Source organism: Haliotis asinina, chromosome 9 (genome assembly GCF_037392515.1).
Source record: "Haliotis asinina isolate JCU_RB_2024 chromosome 9, JCU_Hal_asi_v2, whole genome shotgun sequence".
Taxonomy (NCBI): Eukaryota; Metazoa; Mollusca; class Gastropoda; order Lepetellida; family Haliotidae; genus Haliotis; species Haliotis asinina.
In genome coordinates, this window is record NC_090288.1 from 12363803 (window position 1) to 12376968 (window position 13166).

General features: G+C 41.7%; 1 protein-coding gene across 1 annotated transcript in view; it reads left to right on the forward strand.

Moving 5' to 3' along the window:
- The first annotated feature begins 2719 nt into the window (after positions 1-2719).
- LOC137296589 (deleted in malignant brain tumors 1 protein-like) overlaps positions 2720-13166 on the forward strand; it is an 11957-nt gene continuing 1510 nt past the window's right edge. The window contains exons 1-5 of the mRNA XM_067828403.1: positions 2720-2823; positions 3129-3475; positions 7988-8166; positions 9418-9617; positions 12960-13157. Of these exons, the coding sequence (XP_067684504.1) occupies positions 2720-2823; positions 3129-3475; positions 7988-8166; positions 9418-9617; positions 12960-13157 (1028 nt within the window). The remainder of the gene's footprint in view (positions 2824-3128; positions 3476-7987; positions 8167-9417; positions 9618-12959; positions 13158-13166) is intronic.

The following is a 13166-nucleotide window of genomic DNA, read 5'->3' on the forward strand; positions in this document are numbered from 1 at the left end:
TGTTATCAAGGTTTACAAACGACACGACATTCATAGTAAATCTCACCCGAGGTCAGGGATGTGAAACACATGCCTACGTCACCTCTCAGACATTATATCATTTGATCCTACGCCTGGAATGAGAAGATCGAAACAATCATGAAAAAGCAACAATAGTTATATGACATTTTTAACAGGCGATCAACATTGACTCCTGTTAAGTCACGGAGAAGCATGGAGGTACATGTTAACACTTTAACATTCAAACGAATAACAAAAACGATTTTCCAAAAAAGGCAGTCCCAAAAGCAAGGTTGACAGACTATATCTGCATTATTCAAAAAGCTGTATGTAAGGATTCTTGCCAAAATTGCACGATAAAAGGACCTACAGGTGACACAGTATAGACTGTGTCCTATCTCATCTCAACAAGACTATCAAGCATGGTCTCCTCCAGTCGTAGTGTGGTACAATTACCAGTTTTTATCACCAAAGGTTGCGACACGCGGTCGTTCTCACAGTAATTGAGAAAAAAAGATATGAGTTTGTGCCAGCACTCGGATTGCCGACACTAGGACACATGCAATGTTGGAATATTTGAGAAAGCTGTTTACAGTGTTTGCGATATCTTTGTTTTCTTCAGCATCCTCACAGGTAAGAATGGTGGGGTAGCTTAGTGGTTAAGTGGTTTGTCCATGGAGGATCAATAGTCTGGAACGGTCTTCCACAGAACCTTAGAGACTGTGGCCTTCATACCTTCAAATTCAACCTGAAACGACACATGTTCAAGACAGCCTTTGAACTATAGCTCTTTCCTTTAATCTCATCTCTATTTTGTGCGCTCTGAGCATGCTTAAGCATGGATATATGCGCGTTACAAGTATGCTCTTATTATTACGCTTCTGTCACGCCGGTGATCTGTTTTCGATTCCCACATGGGTAGAGTGTATGAAGCCCACTGGCGTAAAACCGTACAAAATCACTGACTCCCTCACTCACTTCACGGATAAATAGAGATCAAATGTGCCAGTTTTCATGCAACGTCTGGACATGGTTCAAATATTATTCTTTTCAGGTCTACCGAACCAAATGGATCGGAAATATTATGTAGTATTTAGACTAACGTTCACCAACGGCTTAGTAGCAATTTCAGCCTTATGATATGAAAGGTGCAACTTGCGAAGCAAAACTCAGTAGAAAATAATCAAAGTGATTGATTTCAAAGTGATTAATGTAATAAATTTCTTTAAATTCCTAGAGTCGTATGAATTTCTTTTATGGAGTCATGTCCATATTGCTATGTATTGTGTACATTGGAAAAAAGTTAATTTAGACATACATAGAAATATAAACAAAAATGTCGCTTTTGCTATTGTTCAAGCGTGTCATTGCGTCGTAGTATTATCAGAGAGGTAGCACCATTTACAGCTGATATCACTGTACTCCCATTGCGATGTTCGATGCTCATGCTTTTAACCCTGTTATTATCGCGATTATTTACAGACCGCACCCATATAGCTGGCATATTGATATGGATTAATATGGAAATAATTAACTGAAACATAAACTGACGAACAAAAGAAAGTACACAGGTTGTGTTTCTTCCAGTAAGATGAAAATAAGAAAATCTTTAGATGAAATGGAAAATGTACGCAGATGCACACTGCAATAAAAGTATTTTATCAGCAAACCGACAATGTACCAGTAAACAGCTACGTAGTGATGGCCACTGCAGACGGTTTCTACAATGCTGGAAGGTCAAGGCCATACCACGCAGTGGTCGGCAGGTCTGTATGCCAGCAGCACGAATTTGTCTTGCCACTGTGGATCGGATCACGTAATTACCCTGTGATGTGGCTGCTGATGACGTCATCGCCAACATCCGGTAGCGAAACTGAATAACCCGCAGATAGCGATCCTCTTGGGGGTATTGACTTTGGGACGTCCACTTCTGGGCAGATCACATTTCTTACCTGTCATATTGAAACGGTTAAACAGCTGAATTATTATTTGTCTTGTGGAACCTAATGTCCTTGCAATAATGCTGTTAGAAACACACATTTGTGATATTCCTGCGGTCCGTTCTCGTTGCACCGACGACGATCATGGCATTTTCTTTTAGGATTTTTTGTCAAGTGATTGTTCAGTTTTCACGACAAACGGGTTCTATGCCCTCTGTACGAAAAGTGTTCGTGCATGGGACAATAATCACAGTTTTGCAAAACTTTGTGAAAAACACGTAAAAATGTCTTTTGGTTGCATTTTAGCACATTAAACATGATGGTTGCGTTCTATACAATCAGTATTATCAATAATTATATTAATTAGATAGCAAATTTGGGATTGCAGCTACAATTATATCTGTAGTTTCTTTTACTCGTCAGTTTATAAATGAATAGAAATACATATACAAGTACATAAACAAGTTAGAACTGAACATACAGACGAGCATGTCCCTATTTATTGCTTTTCATAATTACTTTAAACGTCACTTATGGCGTAAACCGCCACTTTCGACTATATTTTTTTACATGAAGGAGCTCTTAAAGGCACAGTCCAGTGTGTTGGATTCGTAAACTAGTTTTATCCTAAGGTATGAGGAAGTGAAACAATCATATTGACAAACTTTATTGATAAGAACTTCGTTACTTCGTGAGTGCGATGTTTCGATACAGATTCATGCACCGTTGTAACGTAAGACATTGAAAGTGCCATTCAAAGAAACAATTATTATAAAGACATGTTGAGAATTATTTTCCCTGCTGACCAGACCACGGGGGATATTCGACTGGTGGGCGGTGCCTGGTCGGGGGAGGGGAGGCTGGAGGTCTTCTATGGTGGAAGGTGAGTGTTACTACTCGCTGATGAAACGTCCAAGTTCAGTGAACCGTGAACATCCGGGTTAGAATTGGTCTACATCAGCTCATGCTTGTCGTAGGAGGCGACTTAACGGTATCGGGTGGTGCGGCTCGCCGACTTTGTTGACACATGTCATCGTATCCCAATTGGGTAGATCGATTAATATGCCGTCAATCACTGGATTGTGTGATCCAGACTCGATTATTCACAGACCACCGCCACACAGGTGGAATGTTTTTGAGTGGCTATTTAAAGAAAACCTGCATCACAAACGAACAAAATTTTCACAGATGGGGTGGAGTTTGTGACGATCATTTTACCACCAACGCCGCTGCCGTCGCGTGTCGACAGCTCGGCTACTCATCCCTCAGTGCGACGCATTCTTCGGTCAAGTGGCCTGTCGATTTCTTATTGGACGATGTCGAATGTACAGGACAGGAAGCTGCGCTGCAAGACTGCGTGCACAGTGCTTGGGGCACTCACAACTGCGGGACCACCGAGCACCTGCATGTAGTTTGTTCTAGTCGATGCACTGATGATGCATGTAGAAACGGGGGTACATGTATGGACATACCCCACACCCATACAGTCAACTGTTCCTGTCCTACCGGGTTTCACGGAGTTTACTGCGAGCAGGGTAAGTACTTTCCAGTGTATTACATCAGCATTCTATTGTTGTAGTTGTTGGCTTGTCGCGATGAATGAATGAATGAATGAATGAATGAATGGTAGATCAAGCATTATCTTAGCTCACACATAAAAGTCGTTTACAGAGCGTTCTTCTGTTCTTTTCAATGTACATAAAAAATCAATTATTTAATAAGTGTAGGAAATGAGAATTTAGAAATGTTGAAAAAGATAATACAGGGATATTGGCAATGATTATGCAGAGACGTTAGACTAGCTAAATCAGATATGTTGGATTAGATCATTGGAAAAGCATATTCACCAACACCACCACCTTTTCTATAATTACTCTCCCTGACGAAGGAAAGGGAATTAGCTCTGAAACATTGCGTAAAAGAATAAAAAGAAGTTGTTATCACTAAGCGCGTCCTGTATTCATGTTGGTTCAGCTTTTAAATATCTTGAAGTTCCAAAAACGTCATAAGAAAAAACTCATTGGATGAAATGAAAACGGATCCGGAGTGACTCACGCTGACTGAGGATTAATGACTGCGGACCCCGTGGGATGACACGTCCAGCGTGATTGGGGTGGGATTGGTAGGCAGGAGGGTATATCAAGTATCTGTCAAATGTGTTCATTAGCCTGGCTCTGTCTCCCGTACAGAGTGTAAACTACCTATGTTAACATATTATCTTTCCATGAATTACTCCCTACTCTCTGAAACTAAATAGTATCATTTTGCACCACGATAAGACAGTATGTGATATATTTCAAAACCAAAAACATGCATAAAAAACGCCGTATGCTCATCAACACTGGCATGTAAACTTTCACTGCAGCAATGTGCCGGGCTTGTCATCGAGACTGTACGTGCGCTTCCGACATATTTAGGAATGCATCTTTCTAAACTACCTTCATCGGGGGTTAATGTTCAGCCTTATAAAGAGTAATCACAAATGTATGAATGACAAAACATTGGTGTATGATTTCATTATTACTATTATATAGCGCTATAGCCCATCACACATGCAAAGCACTGGTACATTTTGCCGCTAATGTCAATCTCAGTCATATTACCATTCTCAACTACCTGGGGATCATCCAACATCCACAAGGCGCACTGAATTCATGTCGTTTTTCCCATCCTAACATGGTCTACGTGACAGAGAGTCAAACAACAAGATATACTGATTTCCTTTTTTTATTAGTTCCGTTTCAAATGAGTAGAACTACGGGATAGGAGCATGTCAAAAAGTCTACTACATTCCGTTTGATTCCACTTGAGACCGATAATTTGGGTCTCATAATTTGGGACACCCGAATAAAAAAAGTTGTTTAACAAACCATCATCATTTTCTTGTCACCTTTCGCTATTTTCTACGCTGTCGTCAGAGTCTACCCTGATGACGTCTGACTTGATGGTGGCATGGTTGCAAAACAAAGCAATTTCGTATCCAGAAAAAGCAACCAAACCTTTCCTGTATGACATCATAAAGTCAAATAAAACCACACCTGTCTTTAAGGTTGATGAGTACCTTACAGAACATGGTCATTCAGTTTTGCGATTGCCACCCTATCATTGCGATTTAAACCCAATAGAACTCATTTGGGGTATCACGAAATCGGATGTTGGCAGGCAAGGATCTTGAAACAAAAGACCACAGTCATCACAAGGTGGCATGGTTGAGAGATGTTCCTCACATATCTGCACATTGTGAACATCTAAGTCAGACTGAACGGTCCTGGCTTGAAGGTCCCCTTTTAAGCTGAATACACTAGGACAAAGTCGTAGATGGGCAGGATGTTTGTGGTTTTACCAACAAGTAACCATAAGGGTTTTGGGTAGCCTTTTAAGACTGGCCCATCAAAGTTATGATTTTCTGGATACATCTGCCCTCGCCAAAGTCATGATGGGTTGCTGATCGATGGGCTTATTGAACAGAAGCAGACAATGACAATTCCTTCATTGTTTGGGATCCTTACTGTAATACAAGTTTTGGTTCAAGGCAATCACTAAGAGATTACGATGATGACTTCCTTCCGTAAACAGATCTGTAATGCGTGGATCTTTGCGGGCTGTTGACATTAAGTCAGTGAGATAACCACATTCACCACATGGAGGTCCAGAAACGCATCCTTTTCCAGGTCAGAAGGAATGACTTGATGAAATTCAACGTAGGGATAAACATGGGTTTGAATGGCGTTGCCATCGTCTGTAGAGCCATATAATACGTTCAGGATAAGGTTCATCCATTCTAGAAGCTGCTTCACTAAGTAGGTTTTCCCACAGGAGGTAGGCCCTGAGACGATCATGGTAAATGAGTGTAACAGCCTAAATTCTTCCAACACAATCACATGTGACTGCATTGGTTGTTGCGGTTGCTGCTGCTGAGGAGGGGGGAGGAGGAGGCTGAAGCTGCTGCTACAGCTATTGCTGCTATCTTCACCTGAATGTTTTGTTCGAATATGACGTGACAAGTCATGAGCCCCAACAGATTGTTTGGAGCATATGGAACAAAGTTGCACAGGTTCTCATGTCTGCAGTCCTACTACAAATGACACATTTAGCCTTTTGTCTCTATTGACAAATCTGTTTTCATTCACTTTGTTGACACTGCTTCCGTGGTGTTTTCCCTATGGACGACACTTTCATTTTCTGTCTTCAACTTGGCTTTAGCCTTTTAGCTGACTTGTTGGGTGTGAGACGTGAGAGCAAGCGCCTGTAGAAGGGAGTAGCTCCATCTTGACCCCATGCTTCTTGTAACAGGTCACATAATCATCCACGTTAGCAAAGGGATTGGGATAGCCCGCAAATAGTAATATTTGGTCCATATTTTAAGGTCATCAAGATAGGGTCTCCTGTATCTCCTGTTCATTTGTCTTCACTCTCAGGCAGATGAAGTATCACTGTCACAGGTCCAAGGCTAAATCAAGCTGAATCAATGTTTCTGTCCTTTATATAGATATCCACAGTCTGTACATGTTTTCAGTTTGATCTGCACATAGATATCTCTTAGGGAGGAGGACCATGTTAACAATAAGTGACACATAATGAGAACACATATCTACCATATCATTTAACCTTGGGTTTAAAGTAAAATGATGAAGAATGTCTTACAGGGACTATCCTCTGGCTTTCATCATCACATAAAACAAAGCATACAGTCCACGGGTTTTACTCTTTTTATATTGAAGTATTTGTGTATTTTGTTGGAAAGACACACCATTCCTTTGTAGAAATGCGTGGAATGTCCACTGACAATGCTCAGACTTTCTGCCCAAACTGCCAAAACATTCTGTGTCTTTCGAAGTGTTGTCCAGGTTGATGAGAGGCTTTGTTATTCAAAATGTATCCTTCGGATATATGGATATGGTTTGTGGTAACTGATTGGCAGAAAGCACTTTGATTTTCATCCTTTTACTGTCTTGTTCATTGAAGTTTCTGTGTGTTCAATGTGTCGCTGCTGTTACCTGCTTCGTCCACTAAAAAAAACAACTGATCCCCATTGTAAATGAGACAGATGATACCTTCTGGAAGTGCTTACTTAAAATGTAACTGCAAATGAAGATTACCATGTTTTAATGTATTCAACCAGTGTCCTTCTATGTGCTTGGGTTCCAGCGTAAATTGAAAAATATTCCCTTACTGAAATGTTGTCTTTAATAAGAAAAGTTCTGTTAACATTAATTACATTTATCTTTCCCACGGTCAGCTCAGTACAGGGTCATTGTCCACTGTCAGCCAGGTGGGTCACCAACATGTCGGATTTGAGACTGTGTTCTCCAAAGCCATTGCCCCCTGTGAAATGAGGTCACACAGGTGTTCGATGGCATCATAAACAAAATGGCGGATCTGGACCTATTTCAGCCTGTATACAACATTTATGCTCCACACACTAATACGCAGATCTGTATTCTTTACACATTCAAAAGATATTCGTTCGTGACAGTTTTGGATCAAGAACTTCGTGGCTGTCAGTGCTGATTCAGCACCAAAGAACGCAAGAATGCCATTTCTAAAAACAACATTTTATGCCATGTATGAAAACTGATAAAATACGATGATACGTTTCAAAGTGTGTGCTTATGTACAGCTTCTGTTGTAAATCCTGCAACCTTTCATTAATGAACACAGCTTTAAGTTATCCTCAATAAAAGTTGGATAGGGGTACTTTATGCAATAAATATGTTTGTATGTAATTATGTTAACGCTAAGTAAATAACATGTAAAGATCCGACTTAGAATCGGTCTTCAGGAAACCCATGCTTGTCATAAGAAGCGACAATGATGATCGAATTTTCAGACTCGTTGACGCATGTCATTGCATCCAAATTATGAAGATCGATACTCATGCTGCTGATCATTTGATTGCCTGATAACCATTTTCCTTTTGAATAAAATATGCTCCATATTTTGTTGCTTTTCTCAAAAAGCAAACACATAAATTGAGCAGGATCAGACCACAGGCAAAATCACGGCTATCACTGACAATCTTGTTCTCTGTGCGATGTCTTTTGTAGTTCAGGGCCTGCAAATCACCTGTACATCTCACCATATGTTTGTGGAGTTTGCCAAGAAAGAATTCCCAGGCCTTTACGCCGACAGCCTGACATTGCGCGACGCCACATGTGGAGCCACTGACAGGCCTGATACCATCACTCTCACTGCACCACTAGGAGGGTGTGGCACAAACATGGAGGTGAGTGACAGTCACACACAAGCCTACTACCATTATTTTGACGGCACTACTAGCAGGGTGTGACACACGGAGGGAGATGAGTGACAGTCACAGACACGCCCACTGCAATCACTATCACCGCACCACTAAGAGGGTGTGGCACAAACATGGAGGTGAGTGATAGTCACAGACACGCCCACTACCATAACTCTCACTGTACCACTAGGAGGGTGTGGCACACGGAGGGAGGTGAGTGAAAGCCACTGACACGCCCACTACCATCACTCTCACCGCACCACTAGGAGGGTGTGGCACACAGGTGGAGATGAGTGACACTTCGGTTCGAAAAATATTTTTCATGTCAAAATAAAATATCGCCACCATCAAAGGTATACGCCAATTTCTTCACTGGGTTGTGCTCTCACATAACCTACCATATGTTGAACTTCCGTGCACAATGTTTTAGTCAACATTTTAAGCGCAACACGTGGTGTGTCAGACCGTTCTTTGCCTCCATTACCCCTTCAAGCTTCCGGTTCAACGGAGTGAAGGAACAGGAGGGTATTATTCCGTATGGAACACTTAAAGTCACTCGCCCATTTCGCCAGAAGTGTTTTTTTATGTAAAATAAATGATACGAAAATTCTAACAATAGAGACGACATATAAGATAAAGAGACACCAACAGGTTCATGATAACCTTAGGCGATAAGATATTTCTTTTGATTTCTGCTTATTCTTGTTCCGTCACACCGTTCAACCGGGTGCTGGCAGGGGTAATGGAGGTGAAAGACAATCTAAATAAAACACGAGTGACGCTTAAAATGTTTAATAAAACATATTTCACGTGAGTAATTATTAAACATGAGGTAGGAATCTGAGAGCACAGCCAAGTGAGGAAAAGGCAATGTACCTTTGATGATGGCGATATTTTATTTTGACATGAAAAATATTATTTTTGAAGCGAAGCGAGGAAAGTAAGTTGCCAACCTTTGCTAGCTTCGCTCGTATGTAAGAAGACCGATCATTTTTTCTATGCTGCTCACCCCATTTTGCGCTCCAGTCTGCCTGTGGCACAAACTGCGCTCACCAATAAAAAACGAACCTTCCCCACTTCCGGTTACCTGATGTCCATATCAAATGTCCAATGTCATAGTGGGGGTATGACATGTTTTTAAGCCATACGCTCTTGTCATGTATTACTACTTTTGGTAATTTATGTTGCCACGAATTACTGCTAGTGTCTGTATGAAAATCACTCTGTCATCTGAAGGTGGTCGGTGATGACTTCGTCTACGTGAACGAGATAACTACCAAGGATGTCACTGTACCGGGTCACATCTCGCACGTCCGAGACATCAACGTGACAGTGCGTTGTTTCTACAACAGGAACGCTGTGGCACGCAACTACTACCTCGTTAACAATGGGGACCTCGACGTCCTTACCAGCAGCAAGGGCAAATATGACGTCAGGTAGGACTCGGGTAGGAGAGGTCACAGGTGGTGTTTAAGCTGTGGCAATTCTAGGATCCACCTGCACAAAGCGATCTTAGCACTACGACCACCTTACGAGTTTGTTAGATTGTTGGAGCTGCGATCATCGTAACGCTAAGTTCGATTTGTGCAAGCGATACCAGGACTCGCCTTTCGGCAAACCGCCCCCTGCCTCAGTATCCATTGATTTCCATTAGTTATGCAGTCTGTTTGGCTCCTGGGTCTGACGCACCAATAAAAACTAATAGTTACAAACCAGATTTACTTTTAGGTGAGCAACGTTATCAACGTGGCTAAGTAAGATTTTTTATTCAAAGGATACCTTCATGTCCACAGACCCCACCACAGGGTCGTCCGTAACCCATCGTCGGAGGCGATTGACACATACAATCGTATCCAAGATACGTAGATCGATAGCAATCATGCCAATCACCGGATTGTCTGGTCCATACGCGATTATTTACAAACTGCCATCAGATAAGCCGACGTTAAACAATAAACAAACAGATTATGAGATATTGGCTGTGTAGAGCTCCGTACGCCCCAAGTGTAAGACACAAACTAATCCCGGTTGACCATGATTCTGTTTCTAGATTTATCAGCATCATACCGGTGTCCGTGGACTTGACCACAGAGACCCTCGTCACTTAGGACACAACGTGATATAACGTTAAAATATTGTTAAACACAACTCACTCAGTATCTCAAGAAATATACACGTGGCTGTATAAAAGCAACAATCCCATACAGTCTGCGAAACAGACACTGGCCCGCTACCCCGTGGTTAGTAAATATCCATTCGGGTCAGTAAATCTCCACAGTGACATGCCCGACTGGCTGGTGCTTTTTTCATGGGGTCATTTTTCAAATAATCACTTTCTCCGACGTAAAATACACTTTTACGTCATGCAAGATTATAGCCTTTTTGTAATAATTTGCTTAGTTTCTGCATTCAAATTTCGGGCTAGTAAATGATTTTGTGAGCTAGTAATTTTCAGACATAGCTAGGCCGATTGGCTAGCAAACTTTGGAAACTATTTCGAACACTGAATCCAGTATCACCTCCCGTCTCTGCACAGGTACCATGCCGCGATATTGCTGGAATACTGCTGAGTGTTGTGTAAAATAAACTCTTTTACGCTGTCAAACGAAAATTCCGTCCAAATGGCCACAGTAAGTGTACTTCAATGTCCATAAAGTCAGCCACATTGAAGTGTATCAGTGCCACGGTTTTTCTTAAAGCAACATCTGCTTATATTAATATTTACGTCATCGTAAATATCATCAATGTAGCCTTAAGTAACATATAATCTTCGTTGATGAAAGTATCTTCTACGTGGTCATAAGTATAAACTACGTAGAAGGTCATCTACGCTGTCATCGGTGTCATCTACGTAGAATATCATCTATCTGGTCATGAGTATTATCTACGTAGAAGGGACCCGTGAAGGTTCCGGGGTAGAATAGGCCTTCAGTAACCCATGCTTGCCATAAAAGGCGACAATGCTTGTCGTAAGATGCGACTAACGGGATCGGGTGGTCAGGCTCGCTGACTTGGTTGACACGTGTCATCGGTTCCCAATTGCGCAGATCGATGCTCATGTTGTTGATCACTGGATTGTCTGGTACAGACTCAATTATTTACAGACCGCCGCCATATAGCTGTGTCATCTACGTAGAAGGTCATCTACCTGGTCATAAGTATCATCTGTGTAGAAGGTCATCTACCTGGTCATAAGTATCATCTGCGTAGAAGGTCATCTACCTGGTCATCAGTAGCATCTGCGTAGAAGGTCATCTACCTGGTCATCAGTATCATCTGCGTAGAAGGTCATCTACCTGGTCATCAGTATCATCTGCGTAGAAGGTCATCTACCTGGTCATAAGTATCATCTGTGTAGAAGGTCATCTACCTGGTCATAAGTATCATCTGCGTAGAAGGTCATCTACATTGTCACCGGTGTCATCTACGTAGAAGGTCATCTACCTGGTCATCAGTATCATCTGTGTAGAAGGTCATCTACCTGGTCATCAGTATCATCTGCGTAAAAGGTCATCTACCTGGTCATAAGTATCATCTGCGTAGAAGGTCATCTACCTGGTCATCAGTATCATCTGCGTAGAAGGTCATCTACCTGGTCATCAGTATCATCTGCGTAGAAGGTCATCTACCTGGTCATCAGTATCATCTGCGTAGAAGGTTATCTACCTGGTCATCAGTATCATCTGCGTAGGTCATCTACCTGGTCACAAGTATCATCTGCGTAGAAGGTCATCTACCTGGTCATCAGTATCATCGGCGTAGGTCATCTACCTGGTCATAAGTATCATCTGCATAGAAGGTCATCTACCAGTCATAAGTATCATCTGCGTAGAATATCATCTACCTGGTCACAAGTATCATCTGCGTAGAAGGTCATCTACCTGGTCATCAGTATCATCTGCGTAGAAGGTCATCTACCTGGTCATCAGTATCATCTGTGTAGAAGGTCATCTACCTGGTCATAAGTAGCATCTGCGTAGAAGGTCATCTACCTGGTCATAAGTATCATCTGCGTAGAAGGTCATCTACCTGGTCATCAGTATCATCTGCGTAGAAGGTCATCTACCTGGTCATAAGTATCATCTGCGTAGAAGGTCATCTACCTGGTCATCAGTATCATCTGCGTAGAAGGTCATCTACCTGGTCATCAGTATCATCTGCGTAGAAGGTCATCTACCTGGTCATAAGTGTCATCTACGTGAAAACATCATCTGTGTGGCCATATCTCTACATTTATGGAATTGTTTTCTACGGCGATGTTTCTTTTACGTCGATGTATCATCTACGTTTATTAAGGTATCTTCTACCTGGATGATGAATCTACAATGGCACAAATACGCGTCTATACATTTACGTGTTACAAAAGAAGGGCATTTATAGAATCACCAGTCTACCAAGTTTTTTTTCACGAAAGCATGACTGCATATTTCAGAAAAGAACTGTTATCTCAGGTCATCATTTTAGCGTAATTTCTATTCTGGTTTCATGATAGGTTAACGACCTTTCGCCTATATTGCAACTTACATTATACCAAAATAATTAAGATCGCAGAGCTGGGATCGTTATTGGTCATCCGGTATTCTGTCTAACTGTCAGATGTGGAATTAAAAACTGTTGCGATCTTCATTTGGATTTGGTTATGTTTTAGATGAACATGTATTATCAACAAAAATAATTTTATCTCCAGTACTAAATTTCAGTCTAGTGAAGAAGTGCTCACCGAGGACGCAAAGGATCTTGAAACATCAAACGACCATCATCATCACTCTTTGTTTCAGTATGAATCTGATCTATAAAGGCGTGACGTACCAGCCCTCTAGTTCCACGCCTCTAAGCGTCAAGCCGGGAGAAGACCTGTCAGTCAAACTGTCCCTCCAATCAAACGACTCGAACCTTCAAGTCTTTGCAAAGAACTGCAAGGCCACGCCCACGCCTTCGCCTAATAGCTCTGTGCAATACCTGATACTTGAAAATGGGTAAGTATG